Genomic DNA, 27,878 nt, shown 5'->3' with positions numbered 1-27,878 from the left:
AAACATAATATATCTTTATGTATATATGTATATATATATACATATATATATATATATATATATATATATATATATGGATATGCATTGGACCATTATTCAGAAGACAAAAAAATATTGAGATCGTGTATGCATGTGTAATATCTTCGTGGGTTTGTGCGGTTGACAGTTGAGACTATAGATCATTGGGGCCATAGCAAAAGGTCAAACTCAACAAAAAAAAGTAAAGAAAAAAAATAAAGAGAAAAAGAAAAAGAGAGAGTAAAAAATCCTAGAAATGCAAAGGTTGTTTTTCTACTTTGTTTACGTCTAGTGGATTTGTTTGCCTGGTGGGCGTTTTTCTGCAAAAAGTAAAATTTTATTTGCTCTCTCCTAAAAAAGCCAGAAAAAGATTATCATGTCATGATCTCTTCTTATCGGTTGAATGAATTTGACTACGTACGTGCACTACTGTTGATAATGGCCTCACGAACTCTTCTCCCACACGCTCGCAATAATGTAAAGGATAAATTTCATCATCAATTGTAACACAACTTTTTTATTTTTTACAATTATTCTCTTCGAATTTTTTGTTTGTTTCAAAACAAGTCATCCGTCAATTATTTAATAGAATTTAAAAGTAAAATCGTATTTTCAATTTTTTTTATAATTATTAGTATTAAAAATAAATATTTAACATAATTTACTCTCTCTTTGTTTAAAAAAAAAAAACCGACGAACATTATAATTTTTTAAAGATAACTAAAAAAAGAATAAAATGGACTCATTAATTCGAAGTGTTTGGGCGTCTGCTTTTTTTTTTATATACATTTTTTTTCTTTGTATGTTCAAAAAAGAGAGAAATGATGTTTTAAATTTGTATTAATCAATATATATATACATATGTATATATTAATATTAGTATTTTGATTAAAAAAAGTATTAATAGCATATATTAAGGGTATACTGATAAATTCTATTTTAAACTCATTTATATACTGAAACGTGTATAACTCTGTTACAAAAATAGACGGAATAAATAAAGTTAAAATATTTGTAAGGTTCAAGAGAAACGGTTGTAAAAAACTAAAAGATAGGATATAGATTATTACAGATGTTATAATTCAGGGGGAAAACATGAAATTTATCCTAATATAAATTAGAATGAGACTCCACTCACATTCACTTAACTAGGTATAGGACAAAAGTAACATAATCTCTACCCAATGATCAAGGCTACCATACTAATTTCAACTCACTATAAGGTTGTATATAACTAATTAGCACAACATTGCTCTATAAAGAGAAGTGTGGAAAAACCTAAATTAAGAGTAAAAGTCTAAAGACTAATTGGTGATATTCCTAAAGTCTATTAGCCTAAAAGATATCAAATTTAAATATATTAACAAAAGATATACAGTTGGACATTATTTTAAAATTTGTCATTAAATTGGCTCCTAGAATCTAAATATATGTAATTATAATTATGTTACACTTCTATTTCTAAAATTGGAAAATAGAAAGAAAAATTGGAAAATTAATATGCAGTGGCTAGTTGACTAGTTCTAGAACAAGATATAACCAAGCCTAGCTACATAACGAAAAACAAAACGAATATAGAATTTTGCTGGGTTTTATAAATGAGATAATTGAATAATAGAGAAATTTAATAATATATGCATGACGTGTCTTGGCTCTTGATTAGATAATTTCAAAGTAGCCCAAAATAGAAGAAGGCGATCAATCACTCTTAATAATAATAGAATAAACTTTGTGTGATGACCTAATAACCCGACAACAGTACATGAAATCTGATAAACAAATGCCCATCAATGTGTAATACTATAGGCCAATAGTGACGAAGGAAACAAAACCACCATGCTAAGAAACGAGAAAGAAAGCTTTGTGCTTATATTGACTTCTATTTTTTTTTTTCTTTCCTTGTTCTCTTTTTCTTTTTCTTTTTGCTGGGGAAAGAAAAGTAACACAATAGTGCATGTCGACGTGGGTTGACAATATAAAGTCTGATTAGAGAACAAAGCTATGATAGGCTGGTCTCAGAAATATATGGAATATAATTCCAAATTTTATTTTTGTTTCAAAGTGCATTCCCCATTGCACAAATAGCGTCACAGTCACTCTTTTTCTTAGGGGTCACTCAAATTATATTATGAACCCCCAACTGAAGTAATGAAGAAAGCTTTCAAAATATATATATATATATATATATATATATATATATATATATATATATATATATATATATAAATGGACAACATTGGAATGCTTTTTTTGAAAGCTTTCTTCATTACTTCAGTTGGGTATAATTTGAGTGACCCCTAAGAAAAAGAGTGACTGTGACGCTATTTGTGCAATATATATATATATATATATATATATATGAAATCATTTATCATGTGATGTTTTTGGCCGCCAACAAAATGCCAAGATTTTGACTAGTTTGAATTTGGGCAAATGCATGCATATATGCTGTTCTCAACTTTAATTATATGTACGTAATGAAAATTTAGCTTTGTTTTTTGGTGTCAACAACTACAACTACATGTGTATTAATTAAGAACTTAAAATTACAAAGATGTACATTAAAGTAAAAGCCATCGTAAAGATTAAACAATGTGTTTGAAAGATGTTTGTGTGGAACACAATTCCATATAGCTAGCATATTAAAGATATCTTGTTTTGGCCTCTTTTGTTTTTGTGAGGTGGTTTTTATTCTTAGAACTTCTAATATGTTAGCTCAGAGAATTGCTAAAAAAGCTCTTAAAATTGATGTATGTTGGAATTCTACCTTTCCTCTTGAGTTACAAGATCATGCTTTTGCTGAAATGCCTTATATGACTATAGGCTTGTCATATGTGATTAACATATTTTATGGACCTCAACGAAATTTCTAACACTCGTCAAATAATTTACAGTTAAAGAATATAAATTGAATAAAGCATCACACAAGATAAATATCACTCGACACTTACGCTTAAAAAAACATCAGGTACGACTATTACCAAATTGTTTATAGCTAAGTACCAGTCACTAGTAATATTGTTAACTTGTTCAAATGGATTTTTTTTTCTCACAAAGATTTATATCTTTAATGGATACAAATTTTTGACGTCTCCTCAGTAATTATAAAACTACTTTCATTATCAATAAGGAATTTTGTTTATAAAGCATTTTTTTTTTCTTTTAGCATATGATTCTAGATGGCATTATTTTTCTCTTGAATTTCTAATCATTTTTTATAGACTTTGAATACATGGCATAAAATAAATAGGAGAGAAATATACATTGCTTTCTTTTTCTTTTTATGGAGGAGATGTTAAAGTTATTAAACGTTTGACGTTCTCAAGATCATACCTTTAATAAAAAATAAAAAAAAAAAAAAAAAAAAATAAAAAAAACTGATTTTAACATAACATTCTGAAAGTTACAAAAATAAATATAAAGAAAATAACGAAAAATAACTATTTTAAGGTACAATATTTTTAAATAACGGAAATTTTAAATCCTTTAAAAAATATTTAAATGGAAAAAAATTACGGTGAACAAACATGAAGAATAACCAACAAAACGGACTGTTTACAACTTCAAAAAACGCTATATTCGCAGTAAAAGTTTTACACTCAGTATTCGTGTAATTAAATACAAAAAAAAAAACGGCTAGCAAAAGCAATTAGCACATTAAAATATATTATGTCTGCACAGTCTACAGGTTTGAATCGAAATCGGGCTTCTATATGAAGCTCACTTTGGGCCGGGCTGCGATCCATAAGAATACCAAGTGGTCTTCTTCACTGAGATCTAGTTTCAAAATGGGATTCAAAATCATCAGTCTTCTTTATTATTATTTTTATTTTAAAAAAACTAAGTTGAGTTTAAACTTTAAACCTCTCGATAGTAAAAATCTGTGTGTTTTATTCAAAATTACTGTAAAAACATGTGTGTTCCTTACGTTGGTCATTAACAGTATTGCGGTTGCAGTTGGTTTTGTATAGAATGGTTAACAATGGCTCTGATGGGAGGTTTATGTTGGGTTTTAAATAGAAATATGTTGGGTTTCAAATAAAATGATTTTGAAGTGTACAATTACAATTTACATATAGCTAAGTTAGGTGGTTCTAACTTCTAACTTCTACATAAGGAAAAAAAAATAGAAAATAGAATTATGGTTTGTTTGAAATAACTTCTATAAGCTTAGCACGATGATAAAGAACATCATTTTATTTTTCAATATTGCACGGCACCAATATTTTTCCATGAACATTCATGATAAGATGTTGAACCTTGTAACTACTTATTTATTATTGACGAACATTCAAGAGTTAAAGAGAGAATGACTACAAGAGTTAAATTGTAACTGTCACCTAATTCTAGTTAGTTTAGTTATATTCATCACACTAGGGGATATTAGCTATATATTTTATGTAATGGTTATTTAGTTTTTGGTTCTATTTTTCTCTTGTATTAGTTCATTATTCATTTGCAAAACCTTACCTAACACTTGGTTCTATGCCAAATCCCTTTAATCAAGTCTCACGGAAAGATGGCTTGAATTTTGTATGAATAAACACAGTATTAAAAGTCTCAAACACTAACTAACATGTCACACCCTACATATAATAATATAATCAACCCCATTAAAATCAAATATCATTTTATTTTTTGGTGACACAAATCACAATTAAAAAATTAGCATGATTAAGCACAGCGAAAAACAGAGGACCCATCTTATTCCACTACTCAATTATTCACAGGTAACCAAAACAAGAACGTAAAACAAAATCTTCGGGCCCTATATAAAGAAGAAAGAAGAAGATTTAACAACATCACATCTAAAATAAATCAAGTGATTTACTCTAGGAACACACTACAATTAATATTAACAAGCAATAATAATAAATTAAAAGGTGGGCAAAACCTTCAACCTTTTTAAACGGTTAACCATTAACCATTTAAAACGATTAAAGATTTAATCAGTTAATCGTATTTTTAAAGTGATTAACCAAGTAACCGATAGTTTCAATACTTTATTTATTTGGTGATTGGTTAACTGCGATTAACCATGAAATAATCGATTAAAATTAACCGCTTGATTAATTTTGACAAAAATAACGGTTAAAATGTAAATAAATTGACGCCGTGAAATTTAACTCGTCAAAATGCCCACCTTTAATAATAATAATAATAATAATAATAAGATTGATCATTAACGAGTAGCCTCGGGGTGGTACCGAAGAATCTCCTGCCACATCATATCCCTGATCCCGCGCTCGCCGTAGTTCTCATCGACGTCGACGCCGCCCTGGAGCCATGGCTGAGGCGGGTCCCACCGCGGCTCGTAGAGGTCACTGATGTAAGGGTGCCTCAGAGCCTCGACGACGGTGATCCTCGCGGCCGGGTTGAACGCCAACATCTTTTGGAGCAGGTCGAGCGCCAGCGGGTCCGCGCCAGGGAAGAGCCGCGGCAAGTGGGCCCCGCGGGAGAACGGGAGCGACTCGACGTACTTCCTCATCTTGGGCCTGAAGACGAAGTCGAGCCCGGCCTCGGTGGGGGACCCGAGGACGTCCACGATCGTGCCGATCTGGCCGAGGCTGTTGGCGCCCGCGAGGAAAGGCTTGCGGCCGAGGATCTCGGCGAATATGCATCCGACGGACCAGACGTCGACGGAGGCGCCGTAGTTGTGGCAGCCGAGGAGGAGCTCCGGGGCCCGGTACCACCGCGTCACCACGTACTCTGTCATCAGCCCCGCCTCATCGATTCCGTCCTTATTCTTCCCCGTCCTCGCCAGCCCGAAATCGCATATCTTGAGCGAGCAATCCGCGTTCACCAATAGATTCCCGGGCTTCAAATCGCGGTGGAGAATGTTCGCCGAGTGAAGATAATTCAGGCCGCTGAGTATCTACGACGAAAAAACATGTGTCAAAGTTGTTTAGTAGGTTTTGAATTTCATGTATAAAAACGCTAAAATGTTACAAGATAAATAGTTTTGTGTTATTTGGCTCTAAAATTAATATTGTATAAATTCAAATATCGCTCGCAAAATAGTATGGATTTTTCTAAAATAAAACTTATGTTATAAGTTTAAAAAGAGCTAGTGAAATGACTAATTGTAACAAATTTTTGTTAAGTTATTAGTTGGAAGCTTATTTTGTGTCCTTTAAATAGACTAAAGTTTATAACTTAATTGCTAGACCCGAAAACCATAATACCATAATAGGACCCTAAATTTACTGATTTACTTTAAATTTGGGATAATAAAAGCAAATAATGAAATATATTAATTGCAAGATTTAAAACCCTAATTCATCAACCCATAAATAACTAAGCATGTAACAAAAATTTAAAATTGATTCTACTTATTTTTTTTTTTTTATATTTTTGTATATCATGAACTGGCTTTAGATTTCAGTTTTGATTTTTTGGACCAAAAATTTTATCTTAACATTTTAACTCCCAAAACAAGTTTAATCTCAAACTCAGTCCCTACCTGAAACATAAAGTACTTGCAATGGTGGCTGGAGAGTGGCTGCGGCGACTTAATGATCTGGCCGAGATCAGTGTCCATGAGCTCGTACACGAGATAGACGTCCGTAAAAGTGTAGCGCCACACGGGCAACATTATATCCCTGATGAAACACACACAATACCTTGTTTTACATAAATACCAGTCCAAGGACTAAACAGCAAAAAAAAATAAAAAAAACCTGAGGGCGACAATGTTTTGGTGGCTGACGCGGCTGAGGATCTTGATCTCGCGGAGCGTCCTCCGCGCGTCGGTGACGTTGTCGAAGGCGTTGGCGATTTTCTTGACGGCGAGCTTTTCTCCGGTGAGGCGGTTGAGCGCCGAGCAAACGACGCCGTACGAGCCTCTGCCGATTGGCTGGATCGGAACGTACTTTTCGTCCACTTCGAACACCGATTGCCACACTCTGTAGTACTCTTTCCCTGTTCTCTTCATCTCGCCGTTCGGAGGACCGATCAAACTCGCCGCCTCTGTTCTCATCATCTCTCGGCTGCGGATTCAAATCAACGTCAGAAATGTTTGTCTGTGTGTTTGTGTTTGTTTTAAGATATTTATATCTCTATCTAAGAATTGATTCTAACTTGCACCTTATTCTACCTTTGGGTTTTCATTTTCACTCTTGAGGTTATACTCCTTTATTTGTTTATTTTTAATAGAAAAAGACGTACTAGAGCTTTCAGAGACTCGATCTTTACCGAAATCGAGTTCACACACGCAGAACCTTTTTTTTTCTTCCTATTTTCATTCAACCTCGTGATTTAATTTACTTGATATGGACTTAATGAATCGAGCTTTTTCTCTGATTGAAGTAAAAGATTCCCTGGAATAGAATAACTTTCGAACAAAGAACGTGAATTCCAGAGAGAGATACTAACCTCGACGATTGTGAATGAAGTTGAAGATCCTGAAGTCTTGGGGATATATACTTCAGAGTTGGAGAGACTAATAACGAAGAAATTCGTAAAACGAAAACAAAAGCAGATAGAACTCCAAAGTCGTACAATATTGGTTAAATGAACACTACGAACAAAGAGAACGAGTGAGTAAATGAAGACAGAAGAAATGGAAAGAAATTTGATATTTTTTTTAAATTTGCGGCTTTTGATTAAATAGCTTATGGTCCGCTTTTTAGAAATAAATAACAGACGGTTGAAAATGCATAGTAAAAATAATTATATGATAAAAAGGGACACCGTATTTATCCTTTGCGTTTATTCCTTTTTTTAAAAAAAAAGTTATGTATTCAATGACATTAATATTAACATTAATTTTAGATCTAACTTCTAAGTTTTAACAAGAAGGAAAAAAACTGAAAAATAACAAATGTTTTCAATATTTTTTCAAAATCAAAACCGGGAGAGACCCTCTACTAAAATACTCTTATTTCAATTATGATTAAAATATTTTAAATATGCTAATATCCGACAATAACCTTCAAGCATCTAGTTTGGGTCCCGAGCAGTGACGGAGCCAGGATTTCAATCAAGGGGGGGCAAATTTGAGAAATATTTTTTAGGAGGGGCATTATTGAAAAAAACTTACAAATTTGGGTAAAAAACATAATTATTAGTAAAATTTAGGGGTAAAATTATAAAAAAGTATAAAAATTTGGGGTTAAAAAATAATTTTTAAAAATTGAAGGGGGGCATTGGCCCACCCTGGCCCCCACCTAGATCCGTCACTGGTCCCGAGCGACTAATCTTTTTTTTTTTTTTTTTGCGACTTGTCACTATTATTTAATTTTTACAAGATTTCTTTTTAATTTGAACTTAAATGTTTCACATAATCAAATATATGAATTGTATGAATAAAAAAATTATCAAAAAAATTAAAAATATATCCGACAATAAGGGTTAGATGACTTGTAGGCACCTCCACTTTATATGACGAAGATGAGTTTGAATCACAGCAATAAAAATGAAAAAAAAAAAATGATATTAGCATGTGTGTATATATATAATGAGCCTCATTTGTGACTTTTAGCGCACATAGTCCGTTGAGAAAAAAATATTTGTTATCACAAATTGATGAACAAGTGTTATCGGAGTACGTATGCGTGGAAAACATTCTTAAAATGTTAAATGTCAATTGGATTAGTTAATGCTACATTTGCGCTCATAGTATGATGAACTGAGTATTATTATCATAATTCAGACAAATTTGTCATTGTTTTTATTGATGACATATTAATATACATTACGAGTGATTTTCAAATTTATCGTGGATAATCTTGATTAATAACTAAAAAGTTGTGAAAATTATTATTACACACTCTGTCAGTTTGTAATTTCAAGTTAAAAGAGGGGTCAACTGAGGTTGAATTATTTTTTAATCTGAAATAACTTAACTTGTAGTTTTAAAAGATTTTTTAGGGTATTTTAGATGTATTTTAATTTAAAAAATTAAATAAAAAAGAAGGTCAAGTGTAACCAAAGTCAAAGGCTTATGTAGAGAACCTCAGCTGAACATTCATAGAGGTTAACCAAAATTTCACCTTTAGGCTAATTATCTGACTTGACGACAATTATAATTGATTCGCTACTAACTTGGTAAAATAACTTAATAGATTTTGACTTACGATTCGGGGAAAATAAAACTGGGATCCTAAAATTGAAGTTAAACAAGAAGGTGGTATTACTATTACTATTTACCATTATGCATCAAAGTTTGGGTCTCATTTTTTTAACTGAAAAAAGGTTACGAATCTATCATAGTGTATGCCGATAATTTATTTGCCTTAAATAGATAAGAAGATTTAATTTGGGTTCCTAAAACCAAAGGTATGCAAGAAGGTGGTATTTTACCAACCACGCATCAACTTTGACTCTCTGATTTTGTTTTTATGTATACAAATCTACCATAATATAAATCAAGAAATTATTTGCCTAAAACAGAGAAGAACGTTTTGCATAAAAGTGAGAAGTGGTTAGTTTAATTGTATTTTGGTTCAAGTAAAGTCGGTGGTAACGTCTAAGCTAAGCCACGTCTCAGAAAGTGGTGTGATATCATATATGGCCAAAAGAACAAGTACTCCAAGGAAGGGAAATAGTGGAGTATGGCAAGAAGATATATATTGAAAGTTAAGTGTATATAGAGAGAGAGAAAAAAAAATGGAATTGAGTATTCGAATTTTGGATGATTTTATAAAAAATAAAATAATAATTTTTTACGTACATATTATTTAACTTGTCACAAAGTACTAAATTTTGTAAGAAATATATTATAAAAACAGGCTTTTGTGAAAAATTTATTGACTTTTATGCAATATTTATAATAAATGTGAAAATATTATTTTGATAATTTATATAGATATATCTACATAACAAATTTCATGCTCAATTCTCTACTAAAATCCTCGTTATAAAGAAAAAGACTAAAATCCTCATGAATTGAGACTCTACGCATAAATAATCTCTATTATGTCTTTTTTTTTTCTTCCAACTTAATACCCATCCATTCAATCTCCAAAGAAGACATTCCATCAAAATTCTCTTTTCAATTCTCCGTCCACCACGTGGAAAGTGATATCCAAGGCTGGCTTTTGCTAATTGGTTAACCAACTCAACTCTCTCTCTCTCTCTCTCTCAAACTGTTGTGAGTTGTTCAACTATGAATAACTGGCATGCCGTATAGGCTTCATGTTTTTGGTTCGTGATTATTAAGGAAGGCTTTCTTTAAAGTGGCGTTAAACATAATTGATTTACCGGTCAAATGTGAGAGTCGGTCGTGACTCGTGATTCTTGCTGTCACTCTATGTCTACTTTTCTTTTTTTCTTTGATGCCTAACTTATTTATGGATTGATGAATAGATATGGGATTTCCAAAATTTTAAATTTGACAATTTTATTACATGTGAAACAAAATCTCTATGTTTACAAAATACTTTTCAGCCTGCACGTTCTCCTTTCAGTGTCCACGGTGAATCTACATGAAAACGTTCTCCTTTCAGTGTCCACAGTGAATCTACATGAAAAAAGATGACATCGAGATCAAGAGACGCCACCAAGCTTATTGAGGAGCACGCAGACCAAAGCTCATCTAAAAAATCCGACCGACTAATTGATAAGGTAGGCCTAAGTTCAAGTGGAGAGTTATGGATCATTTTTTTTTTAATAATTCCACACATTAAACAATCATAAATAACTTAAAATCATGAGAAGATAAAAATGACTTTATGTGAATAAGAAGGTTAAAGGTCTCCAAGATAAGTCCTTTAACCATCTTCCACCACCCAAACGCCTTCCACAGTTGCACATTCTCGTAACATTCCCACAACTTAAGAAATGTAGACAATTAGTGCTTCGAAGGCAAACTGGGTCGATATTGATTCCTCTCTTCGCAACATCGAATTTGGGTATTTAATCTTACCCCATTATGCAGAGAAACACTCGGATCTTCAAGGGACACGTAGCTTCCACAAACTTTTCTGTCTAAGCTCCGTAGGCCGAGGAGATGAAGTATCCCTAGTGTTGTTACGTGTGTTGTTCACTTATTTTTTTACTGCAAGTTTATTTGGCAAGATGTCTTGCAACATACTACAGGATATGTTGAGACATCTTGACCGCTGTGTGCAGAACTGTAATTTCGGCAAGTTTTTTGTTTTGCAAAAATTGACAACATAAGACAATCTGCATTTATTTTCTCCGCGTGAATGGGTAAGAAAACCCTATTTTCGACTTCCAGATATGGAGACAACTATAAAAGAACGTATCCGCCTTTAGTGGTGCTTTGACGCATTCATTCACACACTTCGGGTTCTTAAATGTGCAAGACCGGCGGACTGAGAAATTAATTGTGTGGTGGTTATGGAGTAATACTCTGAACGCTATTCATCTTCTTATTAAGCGTTAGAGTTTCTTTTGAGTTTTGTGATTGAAGAGTCACGTGCGTTGACATCGAAGATTACCAAACACTTAGGGAGTGTTTGAGAGTGGAATTGAGGGTAGCTCAGATTCAAGGGAGCTCGATTAGGAATTCATGGGTAGTAATAAAAAAAGGGCCTTGAAGCGGGATCGTTCATATAAGTCTGTTGTTCTACTAGTAACTACTTATTGATTAGTGAATTTCTTTTTTACTGGGCAGATTGCCCTCTAGAGTAGGTGAGGTTGTACCGAACTGAGTTATCAATTTTTTTTTTACGCATTGTTTTTTATTTTTTCATCTATTACATCGAAATAGATTGTCGCAACATTGACTCTACATTATGTGCGACATCTTGTTTCTGACTAAACAGAATTTCACCTAAGTTGTAAGCGAGTATTCTCCATCTTTAAGTCAAATAAGTGTCACACTTTATAGGTGGCCTTTTTTTTTTTTTAATCAAAGAAGAATGAGAAATTATATTATATAATTTAATTTATTATTTAAAAATTATCCATCATATTTTAAAAATGTAAAAAAAACTACTTCTTGTTTTCTAAAATAGTAATATTTACAATTGATGGATAAAATGTTTCAACAAACTGGTATTCTCAACAGTTTAAAATATAATTTTTAAATTTTTATAATTTTTTTTTCTGATTTTGAAAGTTAATGGGAATTTTTAACTCATCGAAATACTTTTAATGAATTTATAAAATTTCCCAAAATAAAAAGGCAGAAATATAATGAGGACATTGGTTGGGTGGCCCACTAAACGTTTCTTGGGCTTAGCTCATTGTTTAAGGAAACATTCCCCAAATATCTTATTTTAGTAGATTTCACAAATATCTTTTTTGTTTTATGAAATTCTCGAATTTTTAAATATTTTATAAATAGTTTATTTCTAAAAATATTCAGATGATTGTTTTCGTTGGTTTAGAACTTTAGATGAATACTATAAACCACTACTAAAAAAAAATGACACTAATGTAGTAAAAAAAAGTCAATTAACATTGTAAGCAATAAAAACAGCATTTTTCTTCTTTAAACTTAGATATTCTTAGGATAAAACTCGATTAATCTTTACAATATTACTATTTCAAACGAAATATATTATATTCTACTGTGTAAAATAAAATAAAATAAAATAAAATATAAACAAATTGGAAAAATGTGGCTGCTGGGATTCGAGCCCAGGTCTCCACGGCCACAACGTGGAATTCTCACCACTAAACTACAGCCACTTTGTTGTTGCTCTGCTGTTTTATATATAAATTATTCAGTCTTTCAGATTGGCCCCGACTCCTGAGAATATTTCTGATTAAAAAAAGCTCCTGATAATATGCAATTTACTTTGAGTATTTAAATTAGTTATTTTGAACCAATGTCCAATATATTGAAACTTTATAAATATTTCACGAAACAGTAAGTTTATGCTCTTGTACTAAGATTTTAATTATATATATATATATATATATATATATATATTTATATATCTTGTTCTAAGATCATACGATATTATATTTGGTCCTGTAAATACCCTATATTAATTTATTCTATACTGTATAAAATTTAGTGTTAATGAGTCTGGTCACTTGGGAAACAATTATATATATATATATATATATATATATGTAAAATACATCATGCATGTTGCATACATAATTTTTTTTAAACTACCTGTACACATAAAAAGAGATCGACGAAATTCTTCCCCTAAATGTATATATAATATATCATGGAGATATGAGTTGGAATTTAAATATATGTTTTTATAATCTCTACTAAAGAATTTAATGTTCATATACATAGGAATGTACGTCCTTCAAACCTTCATCTAAGTTGACTACTGCTACACCTGCAAGGTCATCTTCAGAAAGATTTATCTTTTTAATATATTATATAGCCATTAATTAATCTATCAATGTCTGACGTAAATCAATATTAAAATGAAGTCCAAGCATAATGCATCCAACGTGGATTCCATTCTCCACACATATCCAAGTGGGTTATTAGACAAATAAGGGGATCAACTTTCACTCACAAAAATATATTTTAAAACTCGATATAAACATCACTTCGAACAAATACAAATGGCATCTTGGAATCCCAATGCTAATTTGTGCAATTATTGGATCATAATTATTTCGCCGCGAATTTATATAATCCAATAAATTAAGTTCGATGGAATATACTATATATTTGTTACTACTTGCTAAAATCGAACATAATTGTTTGAGCACAAAATAACTTGGAATTGATCTATATTGATATAGGCATAACTACAAACTAATTTTGTCAAATACGAAATTATTACTCTTATTTTTTCCTTAAAGGAATCAGAAGTCGAAGATGTAGTACAATGGACAAATTAATTAGTACTAAATTATAAGCAACAACAACATATAAATTTAAAAAAGACAAGAAAGAGAGGTTGGAACTTGCAGGCGATTACGACAAACATGCCCCATAATTTACACATATCTCACATTCTCTTCTCACTTATCTTTAGCTCTGACAATTTAGCTTGCTTTTCGTTTTGGGCCAGGGCATATTGTGAGAAAGAATATATAATTAATATTGAATAAGGGGTTCTATCTCTCCATTGAAAGACAGCTTAGTCATCATGTCCATAAATTTTTGTATATTTTTTATGTTATAGATTTATATATCAATTAAACAATTAGTATATAGATACCCTATATGTACCCCCGCTGCTTATAATATATCACTATCATAGTATTGCAATAATTTCAAAATCACTAGCTTCATGATTTATCTATCCTCCTCATCGTAGCCCTAATTCATACTTGCCACCATTTTTTTGGTTGAGACTTGAGATGGAATTTAATGAGACATATTGAATATAATTTATAAGGTTCAAATTTTTTTTTCTCCTTGCTTGACGATGATGTCGTTTTTAGCAAGTGGATGCATGCGTGGTATGAGGTTAAGGGTATATTATGTGCATGCGTGTGTCAGTGCATGTCATGCCAATATATATGTATATATATACATTATTCATATTTGTTTATGGTTTAAAATGTGTATAGCATTTCCTTTCATCCAGGGCAAGGATAGAGTTAGGTGTCACCCGGCTCTAGTTACATATATATATATGACAATTGTTGGTAAACTTGAAAATTTATCACTGAGATTTGATTTTCTTAAAAAAATGAAATAACCATTAGAAATTAACTAGTACGTATATCTCTGTTTTGATATTTATTACATCACAAAAATATAAGGAAAGGATTAATATTACGTAATAATTTTACCATAATTTATTACAATATATATTAATAGGTAATATGTTGACGAAGAGACTAACTTTTACTAAAACAAAGACTCGGACACGCATATTTGTATATTAATACTACATATAGAAAATGGTCAGTCTGATAGGGTGAACAATATAGTTGAGAAAAATATTAGTGGTAATATAAGATAAATGATTATGGAGCTACAAACATGTTGATGAAATGAATTAATTTTAAAAATAAATAAAAAAAGCTAAATGATGATCAGTCTTCTTAATTTATAAACTAAGAAATAATTATGATGATGATGCTATGCTGTGAAAGAAGTACAAAACATATATATGTTTCATTGATTTTAGGGCTAAAAAACAGTACATTTAATGTATAAATAATTACAGTAAAGTTAACCCCTATAAATCGACTTATAATATGTTGATACCAAGGAGAAAAAGAGAGAATATCATCTTCATCCCTTTAATAAAGGTTACAACTTTTAGTTTGGACTTTGGAAAGAGCTAAGAGAAGGGAAACAAATTAGTACACAGTACAGAGAGAGAGAGAGAGAGAGAGAGAGAGAGAGAGAGAGAGAGAGAGAGAACCTTCCTATAGTTTCTCAGTTTTGAAGTAGTTTAAAGCTTATCGTGATAATATACATACACGAATAACTTCTCTCTCTGGTTTTTCCGTCACTTGGTTACTAGCAATATATTTCTCTTCCTCGAAATACATCTCTAGCTATATTATATATTGAAAGTTTGATAGAGAGAGTTTATTAGCTTTTATGTGTTGAGATCTATGTATGGTGTTGTGGTGAGTTATATATGGAGGCTTGTGATACATAACTAGGGTTATTATCAATCAATACATTCAACAAATTTAGCCTGGTGAAAGTAGATTATTACTCAGCAATTCAGGCTTCATCATATATAAGAAAGGGAAAGACAAAAAAAAAAAAAAAAAAAAAATTATGGACTATGCAAATCTCCAAAGCCAACAGCACCAGCTTCAAGAGCAGGCAAATATGACTGGACAGTCTATCTCTTCTTTGCAAACAGTACTACCTTCGAGCTCTGGTACTTATCCATGGAATCCTAGCATCCGTATTTTGTAAGTATTTATACCCTTACCTATATCTTACTTTCATGCGTATGTATGGGTAATATTTATATCTCACCAATTATATGCTTATTAGAAAAAAAAACAAAATATTTATTTGCAATAATTTCAAGACTTAGCATCACTATGATACATACTGAACATTTTTTTTTATAACTTTGAAAAAAATTGTTTCATTTGAATATTTTTGCTTAATTAGGAACGAGGGCACAGGTTTGTATTCAAGTGAAACCATCCCGAATTCGAGGCTATTATTCCCTTGTCAAGCCACAAATAACTTCATGTTATCTCAAGGTTATTTAAGCAACCATGGTTTTGATAATAATCAAGGAAGAAGCCTCATTAATAGCTGCGAATCGCCGACAAAGGAAGAGACATCTGATTCATTCTCTAAATTGCGGATAAACCTTCCCTTCCAAGGAAACAAATCTTATAACCTAGAGCCTTTGCATCTAAATAATAACATTGCTCATCAAGACTATAATGCAAATTTCGGAGCCTGTTTTGCAAGTTCTGGCCATGTATTTCCCAACATCGGTTTTAGTAATTTGGCTAGGGCGGGCTCGGGTTCGTTGTCGTCGTTTTTCCCGGCTTCTCATCAGGAATTAGGGCTCAACAAGTCACAAGCCTTGGATCTATTGTCCTCACCAAGGACTAGCTATGGGAATAGTAGTAGCAATAATAGTCCCACAACACAAAATTCTAGTAACGCTAGTCTCTATAGAGAATGCGATATGTCGTTGGGACATGAAATGCAAGATTCAATATCATCAAGCCCGTCAAGCATCTCCAACAGCAACATGGTACGTCATTAACTAATAAAAATTTATTTGCAAAGCGTGTTCTTTACTCGGTATAATCATTTTGAAACGAATAAGGTTTTTAATTTGTGTGACCATGTCAAGATTTAAAAAAAAAAAAAAAAAAAAACCCCAATTATCTTAGTTTGTTTCGACTAATTGCGCTTGATATCACAGAAAATTTTAGCTACTCTCCTTTTGAAGTCATTTGAATACAAAAGGTATACTTAGTTATAGCATGTTCATATCTTAATTATGCCGGGGTAAAAGAAAATGAAATGTGCATTCATGGCTTGTTCATAATGATTGGCAAAAAAATTTCTAACTTATACTCTGATAATCATAAATTTTAATCTAATCCAAGCTAATACTAATAATTGATTCCTTTCATGTATTTAAAAGAAGGCAGGTTTCTTTAACGAAGTCACGGCTACAAGAACGAAGAGACGATCACCAAGTAATCTCTCTGACTCGAAGGATCAATCTCATAGTAATGTAGAAGCTAAGAAGTCCAAATCCACGTCTAGATCCTCAAACCCACCACTGAAGGTGATACATATATGAGCTTTCTTCTCTGATATATTTAGTTAAATTTAATTACGTACATAATAATATCATGAACCCTAATTTTTATTATTAGTTAATGTAATAGAGAGGTTATGGGTTTATTAGTTATTTATTTATTTGAAAACTTGTTAATAATTAGCAGGTGAGGAAAGAGAAATTAGGAGACAGGATTTCAGCTCTTCACAGATTGGTGGCACCTTTTGGCAAGGTAACAATTTATCTCTAATTCAGAGCCCACTACAACTTAGTTGTCTGCTTTGAAAGAAGTGTGTTCTAACTTCTAAACTCTGATATATATATGTGTTTTGCCATGCTTTTTATTTTATGTATCTGAATATGATTCTTTCAACGTTCAGACTGATACAGCTTCTGTACTCACTGAAGCTATTGGGTACATCCAGTTCCTTCATGACCAAGTTCAGGTGAACACATATATTTAATTGTATAGTAATCTGTACTATATATAATTTGATCGTCGATCTTGTTGTTACAATGACCTATATAGCATTGGGAACAGGTATATATATACAATGACCTGTGATTATAGTTTGATAATCTTTGTGCTAGCTGTGCTAAAATGCTCACTGATACTATAAATGTGACTAGCATTAGGAACAGGTATATATATATATATATATATATATATATATATATATATATATATATATATATATATATATATATATACTATGACCTGTAATTATGATGTGCTAAAATGCTCACTGATACTATAAATGTGCTAATATAAATTCCAACATAAAGAGAACCAGTTTTTTTTAGCTAAACGAACCAGTTTTGTGAAAATATTCTAAATAATAATATAAAACCAATTATCCTCATACATTCTCCTCAGTTGACACTTTCCTCAGTTTTACTATAATATTATTGTAACTTTTTTTTCTTCAGATGATCTCGGTGAACAATGTGTATTAAGTACTAAATTTTTGTTTAAATAGTTAATTAATAGCAAACGTACCTTCTAGTTTCAATTTTTTCTCGGATTTATTTCTCAAGGACAGTTTTTTTTTTCCTTACATATATTTGTGTGTTTCAGTATTAGCTTTATATAAATATATTTAATTTTAAATGATAACATTTTACGTAGAGAAAGTAAATATTGTTGTAGTCTTTTTCAAATTGTTGACCGGTGTATTATTTTAGTGAAGTGAGAAAAGTTTGTGGTACGTTTTTACAATGAGATGGTGGTCATGTCATTACGGGTATATATATATATATATAAATATATATATATATATTTAATATTTCTCCTTTGTGTGACTGTGAATGTGAAGTAGCAAAAGTGTTGTGATATTCTTATACTTTTTTGTTACTCATTTAAATAACCAAAATTATAGAAAAAATAACTCGTGACATAATATATCAATTATATCATACAGACTTTGAGCACGCCTTATATGAAGTCATTACAAAGCAAGCCCTCAAGAAGAACACATCAGGTATGATTTACCTATGCATGTATCTGTCAATTTTAATATACTTTTGCTTAAACTCAATCTTCTCAACGATAAAATAGAAGATAATGAAATGGAGAAATTGTTGAAGAGCTTGTTTTAAGTATGCGACAGTAATTCAATATATATTTTGCAAGTAACGCAAATATATTTAATAATTTTTTTTTTTTTTTTTGGGTTAAAAGGTACATGGTTTTGGCAAGGACGTAGAGACAGAGCTGAAGGTAATATTGGATCTCAGGAGTAGAGGACTGTGCCTTGTACCAGTTTCTTGTGCTTCCTATTTAAATGGCTTTGATTGATGAGTGATAATGATATTTTATTTGGTTTAAATTTAGAGATGATCAAGTCAAGGTTTGCTTACAATTTACAACAGCATTATGATAATTTGTTATTTCTTTGGGATTCAAAAATAAAATAATAGTGTGCTTTTTCAGGTTAATAATAATGTCTTTAACTTCACTTTCTTTAGTCCACTCAGTTCTGTACTTTATCAAATGGAAGAATCAAAATATATACTATATAAGAAAATAGTAAAATACATAACCAGTATTATTCCATATTCATAAGGACGCCACTTTTTATTTATAATACATAATATGTATGGGAAAGACTGAAACTTTATTTATATACTTGACTAGAACTCTTTGATTCATAGCAGTCTTGGGGAAAATAAAGAGAATAGTCAGAACATTTAGAATAAGGTTTGAAATTATATATATATATATATATATATATATATACACACACACATCACGTCCACTCTTAAAGGTCCTCAGCATTTCCCGGGCGTCTAAATTTGTATATCAATTATTACCAGCCGAATAGGGTCTACATAAACAAACAAAATGTGAAGGCCTTTTTATAAACGAAATGAGAATATGTTAAGTAAATATTATAATGAAAAAAAGCTGATAAAGTGAGAAACATTGATGGTTTGAGTGACATACCGACTTCTTCTTCTTCTTTTTGTCAAGATAAGCTACTAGCTCCTCCTGTCTAGCAAGTGAATCCTCTAGAGCCTGTTTTATGAACAAGACAAATAAATTGGGATTTATTATTGATTTTACAATGTTTCTATTTCTTATTATTGTTCTCAGATCCCTAAAAGCTTTAATAAAGAAGAAGCTTGAAACAAATAAATGAGATTTTGATTAGGGAACACCTAAAGAACTAATTGAAAAATTTCAGCGTTTTGGTTGTCGTAAACAATGTTTTTTTTTTAGTTATGATACCAAGCATAGTCTAAAAGGCTCAAATAAATAATCACCTTCTTGGTGGCCATGAGCTCTTGTTCCAAGGCCTCGACCCGAGTCAGCGCAGAGTTGAGCAAAGCCTCCTTCTCCGGCGGCATGAAAGCTGGCTTCACGCTCAGCAACGCCACTCTCTCTTCCAACTCAGCCATGCGCTTCACCACCGACATGTCGATTTCTTGCGCCTTAAGCTTCGCAGCACCGGAGACACTGTCGTCCTCGCTGTCGCAGTAGATGGGGCTCGAGTAGAACGTCGAGGCAGCGAGCTTCTTGGGTATGCTCTTCGTCAGCCTCGCCATCGTAACTAGGCCTACGATCACCGTCATTATGGCTGCGAAGATTTGGGAGCTGAACCCGGCTGGGATTTCGCAATTAGCTGCTCATAAAAACAAGATCTGTGATGCTTTCATTCTATGCTGTATGAAAACACTGTGTTCAAAAGATTTATCTTTATTTTTGTTACCTTGAGAAGCAATGAACATTTTCGATTCGGCTGGGATTTTCCAGGCCAAATCCACAGATTTATCAACCATCGGAATATAGTCGTCGCAGTCGTGGAATCTCTTCGACATCGGTATCTCGGGAATCTGCGAGGTGTGACTTGTGAACGATTTGAAAAGTGACAGACATCAGATTACTTGAGAAACAAGTAATTGAACTTACTTCGCAAATCGGAGCGAGGGGTTTAGCGTCCACGTGGCGAGAGTCACATTGCTGCGGAGGAACGAATCTAGCTGGCATTCAGAAGAAACTATAACGGGTTATAATAAAGCCCTTTTCAGACATACCTTCAACTGCGGTTTTTCGTCCTCTGATTTTTTAGCCTTCAGGTCTTCGGGGCGGCTCTCGGGTTTCTTTTTACATTTGTGATGACCCTCTTGAACCATCTGAGGAAAAGAGAGAGAAAGTTGTGAAACACTAGATGGTTTTCGAGGCTATTTGGAACGTAATAACTTAAAACATCATTGATTTCTCTTGTGTTTAGTAAAATGCTACAATCATCCCTTTCGTTTTAAAGTCGATCACATATATTTCATGAGTTTTCATAAAAGTCACAATCATCCATTGTATTCATATTTTTTTATAACTCAATCGTTTCGTTTCAAACTGTATAGAAATGCGAGATTTATCCTCTCTATTTCTAAAAATATAAGACATATCCCTTCAGTTTAATATAAATGACATATACATCCCCTAAAAAAATGTTATATTATAAATATCACCATTTTCATTTATTTTTTACAGAAAAATAATTTGAACTCCTCAAAATACCCTTAATAGAATAAATATTTATTTACTATTTTATTAAAAAAAATCAAAATCTCTCTTTATAAAAAAAAAACCTTAACTTTTTATAAAGAAATTTTTTTAATTTAATTTTTTTGTATATAGAATAGAAGATAAAAATTATTTCATTAAGGGTATTTAGGGGATTTCAAATTATTTTTTTGTAAAAAATAAACGAAAAAGGGTGATATTTGTAATATAACATTTTTTTAGGGGAACTATTTGTCATTTATATTAAACTGGAGGGATATGTCTGATATTTCTAAAAATAGAGGGGATAAATCTCGCATTTCGATTAAACACAAGGGATACTCTTGATATTTTCCCAAGATTTACTTACCCTTAAATTTGAAAATTCAAATAAATTTCCAAAAAGTCGTCTTGTAGGTCACCGATATTTTATATGAAAAACAGAGTAAAATATGGTTTTTTTACATAATGATAATTTAGTCTTATAATAACTTATTATGGGGAAAAGCCATAAAGATTTGAGAAGAGATATCACTGTTATATTGTGAAGAAACAGAGATATTTCAGATCTACTTAAAAATGGATGGTGTAACTATAACATTTTGAAAAAAAACACAATGAATGAATGTATGATATTTAGCCTATAAATTATCATTAAACACCACCTCCTGTGTGGAGTTCGTGGGTTCAATCTCCACTGCCGCAAAGCTGCCTTAAAAAAAAATTATCATTAAACAAACCTTCAGGATTTCCGGATCTTTCCACGGACCCTTGTCAGCACGCATACAGCCTCCGTGCTCAGCGCAAGTGCAATTGCCTCCCAGAAAGTCGGGCAATTCGCTAGCACGATTAAAATAATAAAATAAAAATGAGAAACTAAGCAAAAGAAAGAACATATTTGCTATAATATATGAAAATGGAGTGCAATACAGTCTTGGTAACTAACAAAACTTACTTGGCATCAATGATCTCAAGCAATTTACTCTCATACTTGTTTCCAAGCACCTGGTAGACAATAGCTTCCACGGATCAAATTAACGGTTTATATTAATAATAAGAAAAATATAAAAATAAATCCAGATGGTCACATTGATCTTTGAAGCAGTCTTGGGATCAAGGAAGGACTTGATGGTGTTCCAGAGCATCCTGAATCCAGAGCCAGCATTGATGATGAACATTCGGTTCAAGGTCTGAACACGCAAAAGACAGATTTTATTTCAAGGCATGCAATGTTAAACCTTCTAAGACTATTTCTGATTTGGATGTCTAGTTCGATATTGATACCTCGGGATAATTGTCGCCATCGATCTTTTGAAGGTGAGAGATCAGTTCCCGGGCCGACTTGGTAAAGTTCTTAAGCCCCTGCATCAAGGTCAACATAATTTGAATATTGTGTTCAAATGGTATGTTGGAATATTTATGAGTGATTTAACGAGTATTTGACCTATTTTGTTGCTTTGAAAAATTCGGTAAAACACACATACCACTCCTTGAACATCCAAGATGGTGGTGCTCTGATCGATGTGCTTCTTCGCAGCGATGGAACAAGCCGGGAATTTGATGGCAAAAGTCTTCTCGAACTCTCTCACGTGATATTTCAGGTAGCGATCCATCGTTGTCACTTGCATAAGCTTGTTGGGGTCCACTTTGCCGAGCCTCTCGATGTACACAGGTCGTCCGTCCTTGTCGACCCCGTGGTACCCTTGCGGATAGTACTCCAACACTTCATCAAGCTCCTTGAACTCGAAATCCTTTTAACACGGTAAAGCACGAACGAAACTTTTAACACCATAGTACTCCAAAGTCTTTTCACTACAAAAATATATGTCGCGCCGCAAAAAATACAATGTCGAAACATCATATGGCGCGAAACTTTGCGATTAAGCCCCACAAACCGAAGCTCCATTTTCTTATTCTTTTTTTAAGGGGTTTAATTATTATTATTATTAATATAATAGGGTTTCAAATTTTAAGTTCTAGACTCGGGGGCATTGTTTACCTCCATGATTGCATCGGCACCGAATTCCTTCCTCCATTGGAGCATGTCACTCCACATCAACTTCGCCTTCTCGATGTCGAGCTTCCTCGCTTTCAAGAACCTACAAAGCAGGGCGTCTCAAAGTCAAACGATTACTTGCGAATCAAGAAAAAGAAAAGAAAGGGAAAGAAATCATAGGGGTGAGAGAGAGAGAGAGAGAGACCGGAGCATGAGGTGATAATCATCGTGCTTAGCGGGCAAGAGCTCGTCCAAGATGAGGGATTGACGGAAGGCATCGACGGCCTTGATCTCATCGGCGTCGTGCTCGTCCTCGATCTCCACCGGCGTCACTTTGCTGCTTCTCCTTCCCTTCCTCGTCAGAGAGTTCCGGAACTTGTTTGACGCGCTGATCGCCTTCTTCTTCAGCGCCCCAATCCTTGTCCTCCTCTCGTCTTCCGAGATCTCGACATCCGATTTTTCAACAACTGCATTCATTACCAAAAAACAAAATTTTAAAAAAAATCATCACTATGGTAATAAAAGAAATACAATAGAAGAGATATTTTTATTGAAATTCTTATATCCATTACGGTTCATTTAGCGCACTTATTTCTCGGGTTACATGCAAATAATTACAAGGAAATTCCTCCTTAAAAGCAACAACTTGATTTATCTTAAGCGGGAGACTTGTAACGCAAGAAAGATAATAAAGGAAATAATGATTCATAAATCACCCAACATGCATTTTCTCTGAAAAACGGCACAAGATACCATATTTTCTCAATCCTAAACATAGTTTCTAGTCAATGAACAGCGATCGTTTTTAACAAAACTTGTGTGTCGGGGTATTGAGTAGATATGAATAGATAATTTACCTGGCTTGGGAGATAAATGTCCTGACATGGTATCAATTTCTTAGAATTTTTCAATATTTTCCTGTCAAGAAACGGGCAGAGATAAATCAAGCACTCATATCACCTAGCGCCAGAAACCAACGCCCTCTTAAATGTATCCCTGCATTTTTTGTTTAAAAATATTGGTAAATATAATGAAAAAATGACAAAGATTATGACACAAAACACAAATAATCAAAATAAATTGCTTTTGAGTTACCTAATGAGAATAGAATGATGGGTTTAAGGGGATGAAGATGGAATAGAGAGAAAAAGAAGAATAAGAGATTTGTGTGAAAAGATATGGGGAGGTTTTTCACATTGATGGACAACAGCAAAAAACGGAGAGACAAGAGTGGTAAAAAGAGATTTTGGGTGTCCATTTGTGTGGTTGTTTGTTTGCTTACTTAACGGGGTCTTGGATTTGTTTCAAGATTGTTTTACCACTTTTAGCTTTCTTTCAGCTTCTAAATCTCGCCCAGAGAGAGAGAGAGAGAGAGAGAGATCTTGACCTGATTTTAAATCCCTCTTTACCTACCAATCATCCCATTTTAGCTATAAAAAAAATTAGTACAAATTTACTTTTTAAAGATTTTGTATCCAAATTGTTGCAAAATATGAATCCCGTCATTTTAGCTACATAAATAAATATATCAAAACGTTTATAAAAGTCTTAATAAAAAAAAAACGTTTTTAAAAGTCAGCATTTTTTTTTCTTCCACACCGCAACTTTATTAAAAAAAAAACTAATTTTATTGAATAATATATTCTAAACATAGCATCTTACACTTCTCGCCGCTTAAAATCAACAAAATAATGAAAATTGCATGGCTCAGTATAAAAATTGTATTTAACTTATCTATCCATTTGTTGATAAATTGATTTATAAAACTACCAAATGCGAAAACAACCACTTTTAAGTTTTAATTAAGGTTACAAACCTTACATCTTTATCAAACATATATTTGCTGAAGCACATACCCTTTTCTTTTCATTTCAGTTCTAGTCTAGCTCACAATATTCCAGTTCCCAGAACTGAATCACACGCTTTCTGGTAGATTTTCCCATATTAATAACTACATAAATCACGCGGTACTCAACTTATCTAACAAAAATGAACTTGAAACAGATAAAATAGATATAACACTGTAACTCCGCTGTCATTCAGAATCTGAATCATCGTTCATCGAAGATCTCACTGTCCTGCGCCTACTTTCGTCGTAGTGGTCTTCATCTTTTTCGTTACTTTTCTTCTCACTAATAATGCCTACAAAACCATTGGTTCATTAATAAATCGCAGTGAAAACCATGTAAGCACCGCAAACAAATCGGAGAAACAAATTATCATTACCCTTCTTTATGAGCAAATTCTCGAGCCCCTTTGAGGAGAAATCGTCTTTTCCTCCTAGATCCTGAAACCCCACCAATCTGTCCACCGCAATCCCTTTTCTGAAAAGAAAAATGTAACACAACTTGAGACAGTATGTTTGCTTGATTACTGAGAACACCTTATTCAAGCAATACAATATACCCTAACCTGAAAAGTACAACACAAGGCAATGTTTTGATTCCAAGCTTGGTGACAAAGAACGGTGCATTCTGCAACACCCATCAAGTCAAACAAAGTTGTTTATTTTGCAATCGAGCCAAACAGAAATAATCCAAATATATACGAAAGCTGAAAACCCTCTCTCTCTCTCTCTCTCTCTCTCTCTCTCACACACACACAAACACACGAAGACACACCTCAGCATCCAACTTGATGAACTTTGTATCAAGATGCTTAGTGGCAAGGGCTTTCAAGTGCTTGTCCATTATCCTGCAAAGAATTGTGGGCAAAATTATTAAATTTTTACATTTCAGTTTCAACCGTACACACATTTTGGAAGAATAGATTATTTACTTGCAGCGATAAAATTCCCGGTGGTAGAAGTGGCAGATCACTTTCTCGCTCCCGGTGACTTCACCCAAGAAATCCCCTTCAGTAACCTCTCTATACTCTCCGTGCCCTTGTCTTTTCATTGCTTCTCTCTTCTCAACCTCTTTCTATATCATATAAAGAAACACTCCTATGAATGAAGATGACCATAACAGTCACCAGAAACTACACATCAGCGATTGTGGATTGAAATCAAACCTTCAGAGCGTTAATTCGATCAGCGTGCAATTTTTCCAGCTCTGGGTCCTAAAATTACAACAAAGTTGATATCTAATTATCTTTGCTGCAATTATAACCCAAAAAGAGGCTAGCGTTTATATGTACTTACGTCCATTAGATCGTCAAGGTCAACCTCATGGTTGACAGAACTCGATGCTTGTGATTTTTGTTGAGAAACCATTTCCTATAAACAGACAACCACAATGAGCAAACGAAAATTCTGACATCTGTTTTTATCTAAAAGACATACTACTACTGAATGTAATACAGATCCAACAATTTTAAAAATGATTCTTTTATTATTAGTAAAGCAAGTTTTCAAAAAAAAAAAAAAAAAAAAAATCAAACCTTTTGATAATTCCGAGCAGCGGCGGCCATGACATTACCGAAAGCTAAATTCGTGAGAGTCGATTTCACAGAATCCGGATCCATGATTTTTGTGTTTCAAAAAATGACTTTTCGAATTCGCAAAAAAACCTGAAACACGTTGAAGATACAAGAACTTTCGGGATTGGAAACTAGGGTAAATGTAAGAAAATGAAGAGAGAGATTTATAAGCGAAACATTCCTCTGGACGAAATTGAATGAGCAGTGATTCAAATCGCTAGTGGTGTTTTCAAAGGAATAAGAGGATTCACTTCGAATCGATCGATATCGCGAATAGTTTGCCTTAGGTCACAGATAAATATTAAAAGTCCGAGAGAGAGAGAGAGAGAGGAGAACCTGTACGAAGACAATCGGAGTCGTGAATCTGAGGCTGAGAGTGAAACAGTGAGAATTCGAGAAAACGGAGAAGAGAAAATTAGAGGGAGAAATTTGATATTATATATGGGGTGAAATACTACCTCCAAGCTCCAACTTCATATTTTACCCACTCATTGTTATTGTTATCATTTGATTTTTCTACCATAGCCAAAGATCAATGAAATTCTATATGAAATTGTACATTATAATTGTGTATGTGAGAGTGTAAACATTCCATTTTTTTTAATTGTTAATCTTTAACAAAAAAAGTTATTTATTGTTATGGATTTTATTTAATTTTGATTATTGTTCATAGTTTCATTTATAAGAAAAATAATAAGGTTAAAACTTGTTCACCATTTGAAAAAAAAAAACTTTATTTTTTACAGGATTTAAAATAGCCACTATTTTAATAACAAAATATTATTGGTCATTTAATTTATATTCATATATAGCATATTGCTCAGGTGATTAATTGAGGAACCTAAGCAATATGCTATATATAAATTTAACATAAATAAACGAGTATCTTTTTTAGACCAAAAAAAAATTAGCGAAAAATTCTTCTATTAGAATTTGTAAAGCTCCTAAAAATTCAGTGTACCGTCGTACTCCGATCTAATATGTTATTGCAGTCCTACGGATAATCATAAATTTCTAGCAGACACGAGCTTTATTTTTACTCCGATCTAATTTTATAGTTCCAATGTTCTGACAACATGAACTTAATTTCCTTTATGAGATTTGTTTATATATAAAAAAAAAAAAAAAAAACCCCACAAATATTGAAAAAAAAACTACAAGTGTCGTTAACCTAGTCCTAGAATTGTAATGGAAAAAGTACTGAATCTAAATTCGCATAATATCTAGCTCTCCCACTCACTCCCAAATATGAATCTATTCCTTAAAAAAAAAAAAAAAAAAAAAAAAAAAAAAGGGATTCCACGAAACAGTAAATGGATGAAATTTCCGTTCAATTTTAAATCTGGGTTCTAAAAGTGTA

At 32.6% G+C, this 27,878-nt stretch overlaps 4 protein-coding genes and 1 non-coding gene across 8 annotated transcripts; 1 reads left to right on the top strand and 4 right to left on the bottom strand.

Annotated features, from left to right (window-relative positions):
* Positions 1-4,710: 4,710 nt before the first annotated feature.
* On the bottom strand, positions 4,711-7,586 carry LOC149399609 (mitogen-activated protein kinase homolog NTF3-like). Its single transcript, XM_089612704.1, has 4 exons — positions 7,393-7,586; positions 6,699-7,007; positions 6,482-6,620; positions 4,711-5,893 (listed from the first exon to the last, which is right to left on the bottom strand). The coding sequence occupies exons 2-4, from the start codon at positions 6,998-7,000 to the stop codon at positions 5,201-5,203; spliced, it is 1,134 nt and encodes a 377-aa protein (XP_089468830.1). The 5' UTR covers positions 7,001-7,007; positions 7,393-7,586; the 3' UTR covers positions 4,711-5,200.
* A 4,963-nt stretch (positions 7,587-12,549) lies between these two features.
* TRNAH-GUG (transfer RNA histidin (anticodon GUG)) lies at positions 12,550-12,621 on the bottom strand. Its single transcript has one exon. It is a non-coding gene; the product is annotated as a tRNA-His (tRNA).
* A 2,570-nt stretch (positions 12,622-15,191) lies between these two features.
* Positions 15,192-19,024, top strand: LOC149399607 (uncharacterized). Of its 4 annotated transcripts, none has more exons than XM_089611403.1 (7): positions 15,192-15,744; positions 16,310-16,556; positions 16,956-17,102; positions 17,260-17,328; positions 17,477-17,542; positions 18,518-18,577; positions 18,778-19,024. In XM_089611403.1, the coding sequence occupies exons 1-7, from the start codon at positions 15,605-15,607 to the stop codon at positions 18,892-18,894; spliced, it is 846 nt and encodes a 281-aa protein (XP_089467529.1). In that variant the 5' UTR covers positions 15,192-15,604; the 3' UTR covers positions 18,895-19,024. The 4 variants fall into 4 exon arrangements, with proteins under 4 accessions (XP_089467529.1, XP_089467528.1, XP_089467527.1 ...); XM_089611402.1 differs by having other exon boundaries at positions 15,953-16,556; positions 16,959-17,102; XM_089611401.1 differs by having other exon boundaries at positions 15,953-16,556; positions 17,263-17,328.
* Positions 19,025-19,262: 238 nt separating this feature from the next.
* LOC149399606 (phosphatidylinositol/phosphatidylcholine transfer protein SFH12-like) lies at positions 19,263-24,107 on the bottom strand. The gene is made up of 13 exons (XM_089611399.1): positions 23,956-24,107; positions 23,304-23,565; positions 23,102-23,201; positions 22,587-22,853; positions 22,387-22,464; positions 22,191-22,292; positions 22,058-22,107; positions 21,843-21,942; positions 20,634-20,732; positions 20,509-20,559; positions 20,309-20,432; positions 19,863-20,221; positions 19,263-19,614 (listed from the first exon to the last, which is right to left on the bottom strand). Exons 1-13 carry the CDS (start codon positions 23,981-23,983, stop codon positions 19,477-19,479), a joined length of 1,758 nt encoding a protein of 585 aa, XP_089467525.1. The 5' UTR covers positions 23,984-24,107; the 3' UTR covers positions 19,263-19,476.
* A 765-nt stretch (positions 24,108-24,872) lies between these two features.
* On the bottom strand, positions 24,873-26,970 carry LOC149399605 (thioredoxin domain-containing protein PLP3B-like). The gene is made up of 9 exons (XM_089611404.1): positions 26,853-26,970; positions 26,480-26,607; positions 26,241-26,315; positions 26,111-26,158; positions 25,877-26,019; positions 25,720-25,792; positions 25,511-25,572; positions 25,325-25,422; positions 24,873-25,240 (listed from the first exon to the last, which is right to left on the bottom strand). Exons 2-9 carry the CDS (start codon positions 26,561-26,563, stop codon positions 25,134-25,136), a joined length of 690 nt encoding a protein of 229 aa, XP_089467530.1. The 5' UTR covers positions 26,564-26,607; positions 26,853-26,970; the 3' UTR covers positions 24,873-25,133.
* Between the last annotated feature and the right edge of the window lie 908 nt (positions 26,971-27,878).

The sequence above is a fragment of the Urtica dioica genome, chromosome 4, assembly GCF_054948205.1.
Source record: "Urtica dioica subsp. dioica isolate 48M chromosome 4, U.dioica_male_clone48M_v1_H2, whole genome shotgun sequence".
NCBI lineage: Eukaryota > Viridiplantae > Streptophyta > Magnoliopsida > Rosales > Urticaceae > Urtica > Urtica dioica.
The sequence above is the reverse complement of the archived record's forward strand: the minus strand, read 5'-3'. Positions and strand labels throughout refer to the sequence as shown.

Excerpts from the sequence above, each read along its gene's own strand:
- LOC149399609 (XM_089612704.1), bottom strand. The coding sequence starts at position 7,000 with ATGATGAGAACAGAGGCGGCGAGTTTGATCGGTCCTCCGAACGGCGAG. Across the intron at positions 6,621-6,698 it reads CAAAACATTGTCGCCCTCAG|GGATATAATGTTGCCCGTGT; the intron begins GTTTTTTTTATT and ends GTGTTTCATCAG. Across the intron at positions 5,894-6,481 it reads GCAAGTACTTTATGTTTCAG|ATACTCAGCGGCCTGAATTA; the intron begins GTAGGGACTGAG and ends TTTTCGTCGTAG.
- LOC149399607 (XM_089611400.1), top strand. The coding sequence starts at position 15,605 with ATGGACTATGCAAATCTCCAAAGCCAACAGCACCAGCTTCAAGAGCAG. Across the intron at positions 17,103-17,259 it reads CCTCAAACCCACCACTGAAG|CAGGTGAGGAAAGAGAAATT; the intron begins GTGATACATATA and ends GTTAATAATTAG. Across the intron at positions 17,543-18,517 it reads TCCTTCATGACCAAGTTCAG|ACTTTGAGCACGCCTTATAT; the intron begins GTGAACACATAT and ends TATATCATACAG.
- LOC149399606 (XM_089611399.1), bottom strand. The coding sequence starts at position 23,983 with ATGTCAGGACATTTATCTCCCAAGCCAG. Across the intron at positions 23,202-23,303 it reads GATTATCACCTCATGCTCCG|GTTCTTGAAAGCGAGGAAGC; the intron begins GTCTCTCTCTCT and ends CCTGCTTTGTAG. Across the intron at positions 22,465-22,586 it reads TCTTGGATGTTCAAGGAGTG|GGGCTTAAGAACTTTACCAA; the intron begins GTATGTGTGTTT and ends ACCTTGATGCAG.
- LOC149399605 (XM_089611404.1), bottom strand. The coding sequence starts at position 26,563 with ATGGATCCGGATTCTGTGAAATCGACTCTCACGAATTTAGCTTTCGGT. Across the intron at positions 26,316-26,479 it reads CTGCTCGGAATTATCAAAAG|GAAATGGTTTCTCAACAAAA; the intron begins GTTTGATTTTTT and ends GTCTGTTTATAG. Across the intron at positions 25,573-25,719 it reads TCATCAAGTTGGATGCTGAG|AATGCACCGTTCTTTGTCAC; the intron begins GTGTGTCTTCGT and ends TGGGTGTTGCAG.